The following is a 19736-nucleotide window of genomic DNA, read 5'->3' as shown; positions in this document are numbered from 1 at the left end:
CAGAATCATTATCTCCCTCATTTGTTTCTCTGTACCATTGTGTTTATTCTGAAAATATACTAAATTAATTCTGCAGGAAGGGAAAGAGGAAAGGAGGGAGTGCCCTGTCAACGGACTTACCCCAGCATCGACTGCGGCACTACGTGTTAAGCATATTGTTCAAGCAGCAGTGGGAGGATGGGGCTGGATGACCTTTAAGTCATGAGATGCTACAGTGCGCATCTTTCACACAGTATGGGTCCTCGTATGAGTGCGTGGGGTCGGGGGAGTCAGGGAGAGGGCGAGGAAAAGGGGAAGGGAGAGGCAAGGAGAGACAGAGACGTAGAGAAACGAAATTGGAGAGAAGAGGGTGGACGCAGTGCAGTAAGAGTCGATGGGCGGGCCCAAATTTCTTCCGCTTTACAGTTTTGCAGAGGTCCAGCTCTGCATCCAGCGCTGAAGCAAGGGGGTGGGGGTGGAGGGGAGAGGCGGAAAGGGGAGGGACTGCACTCCCTCTGAGAGTGTCCAGCCTCGACTGCCTGACCGATCACCTTCCGCTCCAACAGGACCAGTTCCTCCACGCCGTGACTCACGCCTATTGTGCCAGGCTGGGCGCACTTAGCAGTACGGCCCCACAGGTGGCATTGGCTAGGCGAGAGGGTTCCCGCCAGGCTAGGCAGTGGAGCGCCGCACAGCCCGCCTTCCCGCCTCCCAGCCGCCGCCCAAGCAGTTCCTACCCAGCGCCAGCAGGCCTGCTAGGTCGATCTTCGAGCCGAAGATGCGGCGGGGCTGGAAGATGGCTCTGTCTGGGGGGCTGCGGTGCTGCCGCCGAGTACTGTCCTGGGTGCCAGTGCTCGTTATTGTCCTCGTCGTGCTCTGGTCCTACTATGCCTACGTCTTTGAACTCTGCCTGGGTAAGTGGAGCTGGGCACCTAAGGTGGGGAAATTATGCTCCAGCATAATCGTCTGCCCTACCCTTCACACTGGTGTCCCTGTGTTCCAAGCCCTCACTCTGCGGTTTTCCCTTCGCTCCCTGAAGAGCTCCCTGTCCCAACCTCTGGCTTCTCACAATATCTCCTGCGCCCTCCCACGAGGGTCCCACCATGTCGCCATCGCTTCCCACCTAGGGTTTCTCATTTCTTTGCCCTACCCACAGTAATTTTCTGGCTCTTACCACTGGGGCCCCCTTTCCTCATGCAGGACAACCACTTGCGCCTTGTGTTCTCCTTCTGAGGGGCCCCCACCCTATCCAATTGAGGAAACAACATATCTTGTGTCTTTAAACTATCTTCTCACACTATGAATCCCACCCATGCATCCAACTAAGAGTCCCACCATTTTCCCTCCTACTAGAATCCTATTAGGATTCCATACTAGGGACTAAGAATCCAAAAATATTTCCTGTACTTTCTCACTAGCTCACCTTTTTCCCACATTGAGATCCATCTTTTTCCTGCAATCTTCTCACATTGCCTGAAGTGCTTCATATCTTTACCCGCTTGCGATCCCACAGTACACTCTGTTCTGTTCCACTGAGGTCTCCCCTTCTCATATAGTAAGATAAGCCCTTCATTCTCTTTCCGTGTGGATTCTCAGCCCTTCTAATGGGGATGGGGGTTCTACACAAAATCCTCTCTCCTCAAACTAGAGCCCCTGATTTTATCACGCAGGGGTTTCCTCCAGTTTCCTGCCTTCCTGCCTTAAGGAAAGTTTAACTCCTTCCCATAGGGGGTCCCATGTTATTTTCCGATACCTCATATTACTGACCCTGCTTTTGCCACATGGAGATCCTGACTTGTCTCCTATCTTTTCACACTAGAGTGTTCTCTTTACCTTTCTCAAATTGTTCCCACAATCTCTATCACAACCCTTCAAAGGATCAGTTTGAATCATGATTCCAGAATCCTTGTTATCTTCTTTTTTGGGGGGAGGAGGAACTCACTCCCCAACTCCTGAAGTTCTTTTCTACTGTTACCACCACATTCTGCCAACCTCTTCTGCTGATGTTTATGGTTAAGATTACACTTGTCCCCATCTTCTCAAACTGGGGAAGTCCCATCTTTTCCTACTGGAGTTTTTACCATTTCCTACCCCTCCCAACAGGAGTATTGTCTTTTGTTCCCTCTCACTAGAACACCACTTTTATGACTCTGTGCTATTCTCTTGCACCCTGTCCTGTCACACTAGGAAGCACTTTATCGCCTCCTTATTTGTAATATGGTTCTCACCATCTTGTGCTTTCAGACTCCAAATTCCACAATATATCCCAGCACAAACTGCAAGTTCTTCCCTATGTGGATTGCCCCTAGTCCCTTGTCCTTATTATTAATGGCCTTCTAATGTTCTTATAAACTCATAATAGTTTCCAAATTATATTTTGTCTCCTCATAACAGAATCCCTGCTCATTTCACAGTGAAATTTCCCCTTGCCTCTACCATTTCATGTTGAAGAATCCCTATCTCCTCTCAAAAAAGATTCCCCTAATGTTTATCATCACTTTAACATTAGAATCCCATTGCCAGCACCCTTATACTTGTGACCTGCAATGTTCCCTATTCATTCAGTGTGAAGTTCTCTGTCCCATTGTATTAGAATTCCCACTTGTCCCATCAGACATCCTGTCAAACCCAAGTTCTTCCAAGACTCCATTATTTCTTCACACCAGAACTTCTCACCTTACAAATCATGGTTGGGGGTGCTGATTTTTCAATCCCAGGACCTAAGTCCACTTATATACTTTTCTTACTTACTTAACAAAGCAGTATTCTACCCTAGGTGGACTAGAATGAACTAGGGAGGCAGGAAATGACCTCTTTTCCAATATAGAACTTCCTTCTATATACATCAGAGTTTGAATTTTCCTCACCTCCTTCAGAGAGATAATATGGAAAATGCAGAAAGAGCTCTTAAATATAAATTTCATTAGTTTCCTTCATAGATACAACTTTAAGCTATTTTTCTTTTTATCTCAATCTCGTGTTGAGGTGCATTAAGCAAACTATGCAATAAGTGGGAAATTTTCCTATTCTCAGACCTCACCACTTTGGCTTTTTTGAATGATTGATTAAAGGGTCAAAAGTTCAACTCCACTATTATGGTATGGACATTGCTCCTAGGATCAGTGCCATATTGTAAGTACTATTAAACATATTTTGGAATTCTTTAATACTGACTCATATGAACTTTGCCAAGAAATCTTTTAAAAAATCAGTAATGATAATGCCCAACATTTATATAGCACTAACTTTGTGCCAGAAAATGTTCTAAGTACAATAAATGCATTACCTCTCTCTATATTAACTCATTTAATCCTTACTAGCTTATGAAGCTGGCACCATTCCTATCTCCATTTTGCAGACGTGTAAACTGAGGCACAGCTGAGAAAACTGAGGTAAAGGTGAAGTTAGAATCAGTGTGAATAATTAGCTTTCTGTAAGTTCTTATTTAGTCATATAATATTAAAAGCTGAAAGAAAGCTTACGACTTACTTGTTTTTCTTTATTTAACATACTTGCATAGCACTTGCTACGTGCCAGGAACTGTTTCTAAGTGGCCACATGCACGCACACAAACACACTTAATCCTCTTAATAGCCTTATGAAATACATACTATTGTCATGCATAGTTTACAGACAAGTAAACTGAAGAACAGACAGACTAAGCAGCTTATCTAATGTCATAGAGCTAGAAAATGGCCAAGCTTGGATGGCAGCTCCAGCAGTATGGCTCCACAGTTCATGTTCTTAACCCCCATACTAATTTAACATCCTTCTTCTACTCAACTAACACAGAGGTCAAAACTTGTGACTCACAGTGCAGATGTAACCTGTGGGTATTTTATTTGGCCTGCACAGTGTTTTCTTAACATTTCACACCAATTACCACTATTTGAAAATCAGGATAAGCTGTGTACTGTGGTACACATCTATAGTCCTAGCACTTGGGAGGCTGAGGCAGGAGGATTGCTTGAGACTAGGAGTTCAAAACCAGTCTGGTCTTTACTGAAAAAAGCAAACAAATAAATAAATTAGGAAAATAAGGTAACCCTGATTTCCAATTCCAGTTACACCATTCCATCCTGCCATCTTCATTTTACAAAACATCTTTACAATTAAGCAAACTGGATTTCAGAAAGGTTAGATCAAATTTTCTTAAAGTAACACCTTTAGTAAAGAATAAAGAATTAAAGTCAAGACTGTCTCATACCAAGGCTATGCCTTTTTCAATTAAACCAAAATAACAGATTAGAATTTCAGTACAACTCAAAACATAATTGTTATGTTTTGGACGTGAAGTGTCCCCCAAAAGCTCACATGTGAGACAATGTGATAACATGCAGAGGTGAAATGATTGGGTTATGAGAGCCTTAACACAATTGGTGAATTAACCCCTGATTGGGATTAACTGAGTGGTAACTGAAGGCAGATTGGGTATGGCTGGAGGAGAGGGGGCAGTGGGGGCATGTCTTTGGGGTATATATTTTGTATCTGGCAAGTGGAGTCTCTCTCTCTCTCTGCTTCCTGATCATCATGTGAGCCGCTTCCCTCTGCCACACTCTTCTGCCATGATGTTCTGCCTCACCTTGAGTCCCAAGGAATGGAGCCAGCTGTCTATGGACTGAGACCTCTGAAACCGTGAGCCCCCAAATAAACTTTTACCCCTCTAAAATTGTTCTTTTAGTCACAGCAGCAAAAAAGCTGACTAAAAGAGTAATAGTAAAGAACTGACTTCTTTCTAGGGATAGAACCTGATGTCTTTCTCCATAATATCAAGTTACAGCTAAAAACCAAAAGTGATATTTTATACTATGATTCTTAGAATTTGGATCCTGGCAGTTCCTAACCAAGAGACCCAAGGCATGTTACCTAATATCTCTCAACCTTAGTTGCCTCACATACACCTTACCTATATAAGTTGTTTCTACATGTCACAAATACTTGCTCAGTACCTACTATATGCCAAGCATTGCTGTTGTTAGGTATAAATAATATGATGCTTTAAAAGCATGAATCACAGTTCACAGCACATTGTGAGAGCTCATTAGATACCAACTTGTTGTTGTTAACAAGAATATAAGGGTTTCTTCTTGACTTGAGAAAATAAGAGGCTTAAACTTTTAGAGAAGGAGAAAAGTAACAGTATACATTTTATTGGGGTAAAATTTATATAACACAAAATTAAGCATTTTAAAGTATTCATTTCAGTGCCATTTAGTACATTCACAGGGTTGTACCACCTTCTCTTCTGTGGAGTTTCAAAACATTCTCTTCGTCCTAAAAGAACATTCATAGGCATTAAGGAGTCAGTCATTCCCTGTTCCCTACTCCTCAAGTTCCTGCTAACCATTAATCTTCGTTCTGTGATGTTTCATATAGATAGCATTATGCAATATGTGTCCTTTTGTGTCTATCATCTTTTAATTACCATGATGTTTTCATGATACATCTACATTGTAGCATGTAACAGTAATTCAGTCCTTTTATGGTTGAATAATATGCTATTGTATGTAGATGCCACAATTTGTTTAACCACTCATCTGTTGAGGGTGATTTTTGGCTCTTTGTACTTTTGTATATTATGAATAGTGCTCACACAAACATTTGCTTGCAAGTATTTGTTTAAATATCTGCCTTCAATTCTTCTGGGTATATACCAGGAGAAGGTTGGAAATTATATTAGGCAATTTGGTAATTTTACATTTAACTTTTTGAGGAAACTCGAAAAGATTTTCTACAGTAGCTGTACAATTTTACATATCACTCAGCAATTCAGGAGGACTCTACTTTCTCCATATCCTTAGCAACACTAGCTATTTTCCATTTTAAAAAATTATAGCCATTTTTTTGGGGGGAGTACTGGGGATTGAACTCAGGGGCACTTGACCACTGAGCCACATCCCCAGCCCTGTTTTGTATTTTGTTTAGAGACAGAGTCTCGCTGGATTGCTTAGCACCTCCGTTTTGCTGAGGCTAACTTTGAACTAGCCATCCTCCTGCCTCAGCCTACCAAGTCACTGGGATTATAGGCGTGTGCCACTGCACCCAGCAATTAACCATCTTAGTGGGTATAAAGTGGTATCTTATTGTGGTTTGATTTGCAATTCCCTAATGAGTAAAGATGTTGAGCATCTTTTTATGTACTTGTTGGCCCTTTGTGTATTTTTGGAAAAATATCTATTCAAGCTATTGGTCATTTTTATATTGGAATTTTTATTGGATTGATTTAGTTGTTGAGTTGTAATGTTTCTTTATATGTTCAGAATACTCAACCTTTATCAGATAAATTATTTGCAAATATTTTTCCCTTTGTACGAATTGTCATTTTGATTTCTTGATGGTATCATTTGATACAAAACATTTTTGATTTTGATAAAATTCAGTTTATTTATTTTTCTTTTGTTGCCCCTACGTTTGGTATCATATCTAAGAATCTATTCCTAAATGCCAGGCAATAAATATTTACCCCTGTGATTTCTTGTAAGAGTTCTTTACTTTTAGCACTTACATTTAGGGATTTGATCCTTCTTGAGATTGTTTTTCTATCTAGTATAAGGTAGGAGTCTAGCTTCATTGTGTTTTGTTTGTGGCTATGTAGTTATCTGAGCACAAATTTTAGCAGAGACTATTCTTTCCCCCATTGAATGATCTTGACATAATTATCAAAAATCAGTGTGCACCCGCAATTCTCTTCCATTGATCTATTTGTCTGTCTTACCAATACTACACTCTGTTGATTACTGTACCTTTGTAAAAAATTCTTAAATCAAGAAGTAGGCATTCTTTTTTTTCTTTGAAAAAAACTTTGTTAGTGCATTATATTACACATAATAATGGCATTTATTGTGATATATTTGTACCTGCACATGACCTAAATTTGTCAATTTCATTTCTCACTACCTTCGTTTTTCTTCCCCTCCCTACCCATAATGTCCCCTTCCTCTACTTTACTGTTCTCCCTTCTGTTTTTATGAGATTCCCACACCTTTTCTTTTCCCCCCTTTTCCCTCTCTAGTTTGCTTCAGCTTTATTTTTCTTCTTTGTTTTGGCTGTTCAGGATCACTTGTAATACCATATTAATTTTAGGTTCAGCCTTTTCACTTCTGCAGAAATGGCAGTTGAGATTTTGATAGGAATTGCACTGAATCTGTATAGTACTTTGGAGAGAATTGCCATCTTAATGACACACAAATTTGTGAAGTGTACCATATTTTTATAGGCAAAGATATCCACAGACTAAAGGTAAAAGGATGGGAAAAATTATATCATTTGCATGGATCTCATAAACAAGCAGGGGTTTCTATCCTCATATCCGATAAAGTGGACTTCGAACCAAAGTTAATCAGAAAGGATCAGGAAGGTAATTTCATACTCCTTAAGGGAATTATATATCAACAAAACAATTGTAAATATTTATGCCTCAAACAATGGAGCATCTGTGTACATCAGACAAACCCTTCCCAATTTTAAGAAGCAAATACACCACAACACAATAATACTAACTTTAACACACCTCTCTCATCACTGCATAGCTGCTCTGAACAAAAACTAAACAAAGAAGCTATAGACCTAAGAAATGCTATTAATAACTTAGACTTAACAGACATATATAGAATATATCATTAATCAATGACTGAATACACTTTCTTTTCAGCAACAATCTCAAGTCTTCTAATCCATAACTGGATGCATTTCTACTTAGATCCTTAATTACATTCAAAAGTATTTTATAATTTAAAATATATAGGTCTTGAGCCTTTCTGGTTAAATTTATTCCTAAATATTTTATTCTTTTTGATGCTATGGTAAATGAAATTATTTCCTTTATTTTCTCTTCTAATTATTCATTGCTAGACTACAGAAATAGAACTGGTTTGGGGTATTGATCTTGTTTTCTACAATTTTGTTTAGAATTTGTTCATTAGCTTTAAAATTTTTTTTTGGCATGGATCTTTTGGAATTATCTATATATAGGATCAAGTTATCTGTCAATAAATACAATTTTACTTATTTCCAGTCAGTTTGGATGTCTGTTATTTCTTTTTCTTGTTCAATTGCACTGACTTGAACCTCCAGTAAAATATTGAATAGAAATGATAACACGGATCCTGTTCTTGTACCTGGTCTTAGGGGGAAAATTTTCAGACTTCACAATTGAGAATACTGTTAGCTGTAGATTCTCCATAAATGCCTTTTATCAAGCTGAGGAAGTTTCCTTCTATCACTAATTTCTTGATCATTTTAAAATATTTTTTTAGTTAGCAATGAACCTTTATTTTTATTTGTTTATATACAGTGCTGAGAATCGGACCCAGTGCCTCACACATACTAGGCAAGCACTCTTACCACTGAATTACAATCCCAGATCCTTGAACATTTTTTAATTAAAATGTATAGAATATTTTTACATGTTTTGCCAGCCTCAATTAAGATAGTTATGTAAAGATTTTCTTCCTTCATTCTGTTAACATGGTACATTTCATCACCGATTTTTGTTATGTTGGACGCCTTTAAATTTCACAGATAAGTCCCACTTGATCATGATGTATAATCTTTTAATCTGTTGCTGATTTCCATTTCCTAGTATTTGCTTGAGGAATTTTTATCTATATTTTCAAGAGATGTTTGTAGATAATTTTGTTTTCTTGTGATATCTGTATCAGGCTTGGGTATCAGGATAATACTGGCCTCATAGAATGAGGTAGGAAAAGTTCTTCTCTTCAATGCTTTGTAAGACTTGATGTTAATTCTTTTAAAAATGTTTGATAGAATTCACCATGAAGCCATGTGGTCCTGGGGTTTGGTTTGCTGGGAGATTTTTAATTACAGATTCCATCTTTACCTGTCGATTTGTTCAGATTTTCTGTTGCTTGACTCCATGTTGGTAGTTTGTATGTTTCTCAAAATTTACCCATTTCTCAAGTTTCTCCAATGACTAGCATGAGGTTTTTCCTAGTAGTCATTTATGATCTTTGTATTTCTGTGGAGAAAAAGAAAAATCAAATAAACAGAATTATAAGTAAAAGAGAAGCTTTTTCTGATTTATTTCTTCTTTAGTCTTTATTTTCCCTTCCTTCTGCTAACTTTGGGTTTAGTTTGTTCTTTTTCTAGTTCTTTGAAGAATGAACTTAGGTTGTTTGAGATCTTTCTTTTTTATTAATGTAGTCGTTTATTACTATAAACTTCACTCACTATTCATTTTGTTTCATCCTATACTTTTTGGAATGTTATTTTCAAATTGTTTGACCTGAGGTGTTTAAAAATTTTCCTTTTGATTTCCTTGGGATTGGTGAATTTTTAAATTTTTGGTAAAGTTCACCAGTGAATCCATTTCATCTTGACTTTTTGTTGTGAGGTTTTTTTCCTTATTGGTTCAATTTTTTATTTGTTAAAGGTTCATTCACTTGTATGTTTTACTCTTTTTTTATTGTGGTAAGAAATGTAACATAAGATCTACCCTTTTAAAAAACTTTAAATGCATAATACATTGTTGTTGATTATGAATACAATGTTGTATAGCAGACCACTAGAATTTATTCATCTTGCTTTAACTTCATGCACATTGATTAGTAATTTCTTGTTTACCTACTTATAGCCTTTGGCAACATTCTCGAGTCAGTTTGGATAGATTGTATATATTCTAGAATGTGTCTATTTCATCTAGGTTATTTAATTTGTCAGCATACAATTGCTCCTACAATTCTGTTTTATTCCTTTCTATTTCTGCAATTTCTCATTATTTAATTTCCCCATAATGTTTTGCTGATTTCTAGTTTAATTCCATTATGATCAGAGAAAAATACTTTGTATGATTTTGTTCTTTTAAATTTATCAAGCCTTGTTTTGTGGCCTAACATATGGTTTATAAAGCATAATATTCCATAAACACTTGAGAAAAATGTGCATTCTGCTATTGTTGGATTGGGTGTTCTTTATACATTTGTTAGATCTAGTTGTTTTATAATTTTGTTCAAATCTTCTATTTTCTTTTTGATCTTCTGTCTAGTTTTCCCATCCATAGTTGAGAGTTGTTATTGAAGTCTCTAACTGTTGATGCAATTCCATCAATATCTCCCTTCAAGTCTGTCAGTGTTTTCTTTACATTTTGGGACTCTGTTGTTGAGTATATATATGTTTATAATTATTATATCTCCTTGATATATTAGCCCCTTTATCAATATATATCCTATTATCAATTTTTAGCTTCAATCATTTTGGTCTGATATTAGTATAGTAACCCTGCTCCCTTTTGGTTACTATTTGCATGGATATTTAAGCCAATTTATGTCTTTGGATCTAAAGTGAGCCTTGTGTTTTTATCAATTCTACCAATTTCTTCCTCTTGCCTGAAGAGTTTAATTCATTTTTATTTAAAGTAATTAGTGATAAATAAGGACTTACTTTCTGACATGTGATATTTGTTTTCTGTATGTCTTACATCTTGTTTTGTGTTTCCATCTCTCACTGCCTTTAAATTTTTTAATACCCTTTATTTTTAGGGCAGTTTTAGGTTTATAACAAAACTGAGCAGAAAGCACAGAGTTTCCATACAAAGAGTCCTGCCACATATTGCCTCCCCAGCAATAAACATTCCACACCGGAGTAGTTCAGAATGGTACGTTTCTTATAATCAAGGAAACTACACTGACATATCACTATCAGTCAAGTTCACAGTTTACATTAGTATTCATTCTTGGTATTGTATATTCTGTGGGTTTTGACAAATATATAATGACATACATCTACCAATATGGTATCACATATTTTCATTGCCCTAGAAATATTCTACACTCCACCTGTTCATCCCTCCCTTACCCCAAACGCCTGAATATCATTGAGTTTTTAACTATCTCCATAGCTTTACCTTTTCTACAATTTCATGTACTTGGAATCATAGTATTTAATCTATTCAAACTTATTTCTTTCACTTAGTATTATGCATTTAAGATCCCTCCATGTCTTTTCATATCTTGAGAGCTCATTTGTTTTAGCAGAGAATAATATTCCATTGCATGGATATACCATAGTTTGCTTATCTATTCATCTGCTGAAGGATATCTTGGCTGCAACCATGTTTTGACCATTTTGAATAAAGCTGCTAAAACATCTTTGTGTGGGTTTTTGTGTAGACATAAGTTTTCAGCTCATTTGGGTAAATACCAAGGAGTGTGATTGCTAGACTGGATGGCAAGAGTATGTTTAGTTTTGTAAGAAACCACCAAAGTGTCTGCCAAAGTGGCATTCCTACCAGTAGAGAATGAAAGTTCCTGTTGTTCTCCATCCTTGCCAGCATTTGGTATGATCATTGTTCTGGAATTTCACCATTCTATAGGTATATAATAGTATCTCATTGTTATTTTGCTGCTTTCTTTTTTCATTAATTTTTTCCAGTGTATCCATTTTTATTTTTTTTATTTTTAATTTAAAAAAATTTTTTTTGCAGTGCTGGGGATTGAACCCAGGGCCTCGTGCTTGCAAGGCAAGCACTCTACCAACTGAGTTATATCCCCAGTCCTCCATTTTTATTTTCTTACATATTTTTCAGAATGTACTTTTTGCTTTTTTCTTATATATTATTGTGAATATAGTCTCTTAATGTTAATCAAGTTTGAATTAATACCAGTTTATTTTTTTTTATTCAAACATTATAATTGTACACAGTATTTGGTAGTTTAGTTTCATAGTATACAAAACTTTGCCCTTTACAGCTCCATTCCCCCTTTGTATTGTTATTGTCACAATTTACATATTTATGCATCATGTGTCCTGTAACATGGATTTATCATTTTATTTATGCACTTGTCTTTTAAATTATATAGCAAATAAAAATAGTTAAAAATGCAATACTACTGGTTTTTGTAGTTACCTATGTAGTTGCCTTTACCAGTGTTTGTTTCTTTTTATAGCTTGAGTTATAGTTAGTACCTTTTTATTTTTCCTGGAAGTCTTCTTTTGGCTTTCCCTATAGGGTGGTTCTACTAATGATGAATTCCCTCAGTTTTTATTTTATAAATTTTGTAATATCTCATTTTCTCCACCATTTTTTGAAGTATGGTTTTGTTGGACATAGAAATATTGATTGACAGGTATTTCTCTCAGCACTTTAAATAAGATATCTTTCTGCCTTCTGGCTTCTATGGATTCTGAAGAGAAATTAGTCATTGGTCTTAGTGAGTATTTCTTCCATGTCATGAGTCACTTTTATTTTCCTACTTTTAAGATTTTCTCTTTGTCTTTGACTTTTGACATTTGACAATCAGTTTGGATAGTCCATGTGAAGTTTATTCCATGTGAAGTTTCTTATACTTTCTAGATGTTTGGACTCATGTCTTTTATCAAATTTGAAAAAATTTTAGTCATCATTTTTAAAATATTCTTTCTGCTGTTTTCTCTCTTTCCTTTCCCTCTGGAAGTTCTGTGTGTGTGTGTGTGTGTGTGTGTGTGTGTGTGTGTGTGTGTATGTATTATACGTAATGATATCATACAGGTCTCACAGGCTCTCTTCATTCTTATTCATTGCTTTGTTATCCTGTTCCTTAGACTGTATAATTTCAATTGACCTATTTTCATGATCACTGACTTTTTCTTCTGCTTGCTCAAATCTGCAGTTGTACCTCTCTAGTGAATTTTTCATTTCAGTGATTGTTCTTTTCAGCTCTAGAATTTCTAATTTGTTCTTCTCTCTAATTTCTTCATTTACATTCTCTGTTTGGTGAAACATGATTTTCTTTAGTTCTTTTCCCTTGGTTTGGTTTAAGTCTGTATATAGTAAATCCAGTGCATAGGCTTCCTCATGTATAGTTTTTAGACATTTTTTCCTATTAATGGGACATACTGTTTTGTTTCTCTGCATGCTTTATAATTTTTTTATTGAAAATTGGATATTTTTAATGTTACAAAGTGGCAACTCTGGAAATAAGTTTTTCTCTAGCGTTTGTTATTGCTGTCAGTTGTGCATTGTTTGCTTGTTTAGTGACTTTTCTAACCTCTTTTAAAGACCATATTCTTTGCCAATATGTGGTTTCTGAAGTCTCTGTTCCTTAAATATGTAGTCAGTTTGTGGTTTGACAGAGATTTCATGACCATCTGGAAAAAAGTTAGAAGAAAAATATAATCTTCCAGTCTTTGCCTATTGGCTCTGTGTCAGAGTATTCCTTCAACCCTTAACTAGGCTGTTTATAATTAATTGTGCCTTACTTTACTTACTGCTGTGAAGTACCTGAAATTTCACTGGAAGTAAAGGTTTAGAATCTTCTCAGGCCTTTTAATTTTTTTTTTAATTTGTTATTTTTAGCCTCAGGCCTTTTTTGAACATGCATCTCATCCTGGGTGTCTGCATGCTCTTCTTAGTTCTGTGGTACACATGACAACACTTAAATTCCTCTCCCCCCGCCCCGAATGTATCTCCTTTGTGAATGTCTACTTTACTGGGTTTTTTGGTCTGTCTATTGCCAAGTGATATCCTTGCCCAAGGCCACTGTGGACTTTATCTGTTCCTTTAAATACTTCTGGCAAAAGCTGCTCAGGAAGCCATCCCAGCCCTGGGAATATTCTGAGTCAGACTAAACACAGGAAAGCCTTTGCATTGGTCTTTGAGGGAGCCACCAGATGGATGAAGCTCACAACCACAATTCCTTGAGAATAAGATCCATATTGCTCCCTCTAGCATTAGACACCTGTGCCAGGAATATGGGTTGTGATGTCACAGTCTTTGCAGATCTGGGATGCAGAAGATGGTAGGCAGCCAATTTAAAATGTCATAACATTCTCTTATTACAAAACATCGACCCCCTTCAACAAGTCTTCCCTTGGCTATTGTAAGTTTTTTTTTTTAAACTAGTTTCCAGGGTTCTGCAAAAGTTGATTCTGGCAGTTTTTGCCACCTCATTAATTGCTTTTAGGGAGGGGTTGGAATTCTGGAATTCTTTATTCTGCCATTGTTGGTGAAAAGAATATCCATTTCGAGATTAAGAAAAAGATCTAGGAACTAATTCTCCTCAAAAGGTAGAAGACAAAAAAGTAGAAGGATCATTTTTCAAGAAACCAAGTTTATATAGAAGTAAAAGCTATCCATTCAAGCATATAGGAATCATTCTATTACAAATAGTTTTAGAAGTTATCCACATGCTAGACACTTACATGTATCATACCTGATATAAAAATTGCAAAATAACTCCAGTGGTTTTTAAACCTGGCTGATAATCAGAATCATCTGCTGAATTTTTAAACTACAAATTCCTGTATCCCTATCCTGGGATTTATGTGAAAGGGGTCTTGAAATCTATATTTTATCATGCTACCTAAGTAATTGTTAAAATCATCCAGATTTGAGAATAACTACCTAAAGAGTAAACAAATGGCTATTATCAGTAACTTTTTCAGAGTAAATTCAGACTAGCATGGGCAGAGAATAATCAGGAATGTTATCTCAGTTCCCTATTTCAAATTTTTTCCTTCTCTTTACTTAGTATTTAAGAAACATCTAAGGGGAAAAGTGGGAATCAAGTTAATCATTTTCACAATGAAAAATTACTTTAAAACCATCATGTGTAATATTGGGTGTCTACAACATTTTTAATAACTGTACTTATTTTTATCCCAAAACTTATTGTAAAGCCTAACCTCATGGAACAATTCACCTTTCTCATAAAAATTATAATAAATAGTCAACAATAGTTAAGCTCTTATTCTGTGCCAGGCACCCAAGTACTTTACACTTATTTTATCATTTAATCCTTTTAACAATCTGATAACATAAATAATTTTATGTTTATTTTATAGATGAAGAAATTGAGGTACAGAATAATTAAGTAAATTGCCCAAGGTCATAAGTGTCAGGGATAAATTATAAATACAAGCCAAATTATACTGTAGATCAATACAATAAATTCCCTTCCCAATCATGTCATTAATTAAGAGAATTTGATCTTGTAAATGAGTAGTCATCTCACTCTATTTCCAATATTTAAAAAATTCCCATTCTCCTTTTATGAGTTCTTTTTTTGTAAAATGTTTTTATTAGTGCATTTTAGTTTATACATAATGGAGTTCATTTGGACATAACCATACATGTGTGGAATATAATTTGCTCCATTTTAGTCCCCAGTACTTGCTTTTCCCTTCCTCCCTACCCCTGTTACACTTCTCCTACTCTTCTATTATTTATTTATTTATTTATTTTTAATTGGTGCTTTGTAGAGAAAATATATAAAGGTAGAATTCACTGTGGTATATTCATGTATATACATAGCATAATTTGGTTAATTTCATTTTACCACTCCTCCCTTTTCCATTCCTCCTCCCTCCCACTCAGTCCATTCCCTCTATTTCACTGATCTCCCTTCTATTTTCATGTACTCCCTCGACCCCTTTCCCTTATTTTGCTCTAGTTTCCACATATCAAAAGTCCTTCTGAACTGCACTAATTCAGTGACCACTAGCCACATGTGTTTATTAAATTCTTCAAATGTAACATCTGAATTGAGATATTCTGGAAACATAAAATACACACCAGCTTTTAAAACCTTAATGTAAAAAAGAATATAAAATATGGCATTAATGATTTTCATATGGATAACATGTTGAAATGAAACTTTCATATATTAGACTAAATAAAATATATTATTACAATTAATTTTGCTTGGCAAACATTAACTCTTTAGAATGTTCCTACTACAAAGCCTAAACTACCTTGCTTACATTATGTTTCTATTTGATAACACTTCTACAGAGCTTCTTCCATATCATTTCTACTATGTTTTTTGACCATTCTCATTAAACCACTGATTAGGTTTATTCCACCCATATTCTTCTCTGAACCTATGATGTACTTCTACTTAAAGAAAGTCATGAGATAAGTTTTCATTTTAACACCAGATGTCTGTGATGAAAAACCATTCTGTTTACTCTCCCCTTCCATGACTTTTCTCCGTACCTGGTTGCAAAAAATCAGTACATTGATGAGACGAAAGAGGAGAGACAGTGCAAAAAGCTATTTGATGATAACTTCAGTCATTTAGCATCCCAGTAGTGAACTGAAATTTTGAAGAAACAGAGCAGATGCAATTGCATGTATCACTACATCACTCTGTAATCATGCCTGGCAAGTTACCCATAGAATTGCCTAAACGTATGCTTACCCATGAGATTTATAATAAAGGATTCATTTCATAAAAGTTTAGTATGACTCCTATAACATTTTCATTTTAAATATGACTGAATTATTTTAGTCTCTTCTTTTAATAGTGCAAAAGGCAATATTGGGGAAATAAAGGAAATGTAGAACTACCTAAATAAGTGCCATAATCTTTTAGAATAAGGCCCCCCTTTTCCTCTTAGAAGTGTGTAATTTCCAACAGGGAATTTTACAGGAAAATATTTTTCCCATAAACTTGCTGGTTCCTTATAGTATTTCAGGGGTGAAAAGATGTTGAAAGTCAAGTCCACTGCCAAACTAATGTCTTGAGTGTCCTCTACAACATTTCCAAGTGTTTGTAATGGGAAACTCCTTCCCTCCCAAGGCTACTGAAATGTTGGGAAAAATCCTAGTTCTTGGCTGGCAGCAGTTAATGTCTCAAGTGTGTAAACTTGCAGAGAGGAGCATTCCGCTCTGACCACCTAGGAATGTAGAAACTGCCCCAAGTTGACCTAGTGCTACCAAGGGAATCTGTATAGGAGCCTGGTGGTCTGATCCCCTGTGGCACATTGTGATTGGGCAAGAAACTTATAAAATGTATACCTGTTCCCACAATAAATGAGTTTGCAGGCTGCTCGACACAAGCCTGCTTCCACCCAACTCCCGGAGTCTGGGGTCTTGACTCCGTGGCCCTTACCTGCACCTGAGCTAGCCTGGCACCCCTACATACTGGTAGTCTTTCTCCTGTTCTTTCTCCTTTTCTTCTTCCTCTTCCTCCTCCACCTTATCATTATTTTTTTTATTTTTTCCCTATTTTTCATCTTTATTGTTGCATTATACATAATAGTGGCATTCATTTTACTATATTTATACATGTACATAAATAATTTGATCAATCTCATTCCTTAGTACTTTTCCTTTTCCTCCCTTCTTCCCCATTTTTTCTTGAGCTAAAATGTGTCAACCTGCAGCTTTTATCCATTGATTCTATTTCTGTCCTCTGCTTTCTGCTCATATAAACCAATCTTATTAACACAGCAGAGTCCTGCAATTATTTAAATATGACTGTTCCTCACCTGGAGAATTCACTGGTTCTCATTTATTTTTCTGTAGGCACATTGTCTCATCTTGGTTATCTAGTACTGATCACAATTTCTAGTTTATCTTCCCTCACCCATAGTGCTGTAGCAAATGGCCATATAAATGGGAATTAGGAACTCCATTTCTTATTTAAAAGTGAGTGTTCACTAGAGACAAACTGACAAAAATACAGTTACCTCATACTAGACAAAGGTGCCAAAAACATACATTAGAGAAAAGATAGCCTCTTAAACAAATGATGCTGCAAAAACTGGAAATCCATAGAGAACAGAACGAAATTTGACCCCTGTCTCTCACCCTACAAAAATAAACTCAAAGTAGATAAAGAACTAGAAAATAGATCAGAAACCCTGCCATACTAGAAAAAAATGAAGGCCCACCACTTCAACATTTCAGCTCAGGAACTGACTTCCTTAAGAAGACCCCTAAAGCACAGGAAGTAAAATCAAAAATCAATAAATGGGATGGCATCAAACAAAAAAGCTTCTTCACAGCAGAGGGAAAAATCAAGTACGTGACGAGAGAGCCTACAGAATGGGAGAAAATCTTTGCCACCAGCACCTAAGGTAGAGCATTAATTTCCATGATATGTAAAGAATTCAAAAAATTTAGCACCACAAAACAAAAACTTAATCAATAAATGGGCAAAGGAACTGAGCAGACACTTCTCAGAATACAAATGGTCAACAAATGTATGAAAATATGTTCAACCTCTCTAGCAATTAGAGAAATGCAAACCTAAACTACATTGAGATTCACCTCTCTCCAGTCAGGAGGGCAATTAACAAGAATACAAGCAACAGCTGGGCACGGTGGCACATGCCTATAATCCCAGTGGCCTGGGAGGCTGAGGCAGGAGGTTCAAGAGTTCAAAGCCAGCTTCAGCAAAAGGGAGGTGCCAAGCAACTCAGTAAGACCCTATCTCTAAATAAAATACAAAATAGGGCTGGGGATATGGCTCAGTGGCTGGGTAACCCTGAGTTCAATCCTCGGTACTGCCCCCCCCCAAATAATACAAGCAACAATAAGGGTGGGAGAAAAGGTTTACTCATACATTGCTGGCAAAGCAGTGTAGGGATTCCTCAGAAAACTAGGAATGGAAACACCATTTGACTCAGCTCTCTTACTCCTCAGTATATATCCAAAGAACTTAAAATCAGTGTACTACAGTGATGCCGCCACATCAATACTTATAGCAGCTCAATTCACAATAGCTAAGCTATGGAACCAACCTAGGTGCCCTTCAACAGATGAATGGATAAAGAAAATGGGGTATATATACACAATGGAGTATTACTCAACTGTAAAGCAGAATGATTTTATGACATTTGTCAGTAAATGAATGGATCTCAAGACTATCATGCTAGGTGAAATAAGCTAGGCCTCAAAAGTGAAAGGTCGAATGTTTTTGCTGATATGTGGAAGCTAACCCAAAGTAAGGGGAGAGATGGGAAGAATAAATATTCAGTAAATTAGACAAAGGGAATGAAGGGAAAGGAGTGGGATAGGAAAAGAAAAGACAGTGGAATGAATCTGAAATAATTTTACTATGTATATAAATGAATACACCATAATGAATCCCACCATCATGTACATCCATAAGAATGGGGTCCTAATTAGAATAAGATATATCCCATGCTTATGTAGTTATATCAGAATGAATTCTACTGTCATGTATAACTAAAAAGAACCAAAATTTAACATAAAAAGTGTTCACAAAGAGTTGATAAATTTTGGAGGAGATAAATGTGTTTAATGTGACTTAAACATTATGCAGTGTATACATGTATCAAACATTACATGTGCATTTAATATGCACAACTTTTATGTTTCTGTGTATCAGTTAAAAATAAAAGCAAATTAAGCAAGTGTTCAGCTTTAGGTAGGAGGAGATATGCCAAAGAGCAACTTATCAGCTATTCTTCATTAAGATTGGTCTCCAAGCCACTCTGTTCTCTCTTACTCCATTTAAAAGAGATATTGGCCCAATTAAAGGCCTAGTGGTATCAGTGCAGTTAGGTAACATGCATGTGTAAATTCCTGAAGTCTCAAGGTGACCCATCAGATATTCTTGTTTATTCTTGCATTTGTATTGTCAGAGTATATACCTTTTTCATGCATTCTTTTTTAAAAAACTTGATTATATTTACTTTTTTATGTGGTGCTAAGGATCAAACCAGGGCCTCACACATGCTAGGCAAGTGCTCTACCACTGAGCCACAGTTCCAGCCCTTTTTCATGCATTCTTTTTTTTTTATTATTGTATACAAATGGGATACATGTTGTTTCTCTATTTGTACATGGAGTCAAGGCATATCATTTGTGTAATCATAAATTTACATAGGGCAATGATGTTTGATTCATTATTTTTTCCCTTCCCCCCACCCCTCCCACCCTCTTTTCCTTCTACACAGTCCTTCCTTCCTCCATTTTTACCACCCTCCTTATCCCTAACCCTAAACCTAACCCTAAACCTAACGCTAACCCCACCCACCCCCCATTATATGTCCTCATCCGCTTATCA

At 36.3% G+C, this 19736-nt stretch overlaps 1 protein-coding gene and 1 long non-coding RNA gene across 2 annotated transcripts in view; one reads left to right on the top strand and one right to left on the bottom strand.

The window, feature by feature from the left end:
* Positions 1 to 650, bottom strand: part of LOC124971367 (uncharacterized) — a 56655-nt gene extending 56005 nt beyond the window's left edge. Inside the window, exon 1 of the long non-coding RNA XR_007106329.1 lies at positions 121 to 650. This is a non-coding gene — a long non-coding RNA (uncharacterized LOC124971367). The remainder of the gene's footprint in view (positions 1 to 120) is intronic.
* Zdhhc15 (zinc finger DHHC-type palmitoyltransferase 15) overlaps positions 516 to 19736 on the top strand; it is an 89106-nt gene continuing 69885 nt past the window's right edge. The window contains exon 1 of the mRNA XM_047535127.1: positions 516 to 893. Within this exon, the coding sequence (XP_047391083.1) occupies positions 758 to 893 (136 nt within the window). The 5' untranslated portion in view covers positions 516 to 757. The remainder of the gene's footprint in view (positions 894 to 19736) is intronic.

Source organism: Sciurus carolinensis, chromosome X (genome assembly GCF_902686445.1).
Source record: "Sciurus carolinensis chromosome X, mSciCar1.2, whole genome shotgun sequence".
NCBI classification, from domain to species: Eukaryota; Metazoa; Chordata; class Mammalia; order Rodentia; family Sciuridae; genus Sciurus; species Sciurus carolinensis.
This window is presented reverse-complemented; position numbering and strand designations above follow the sequence as displayed.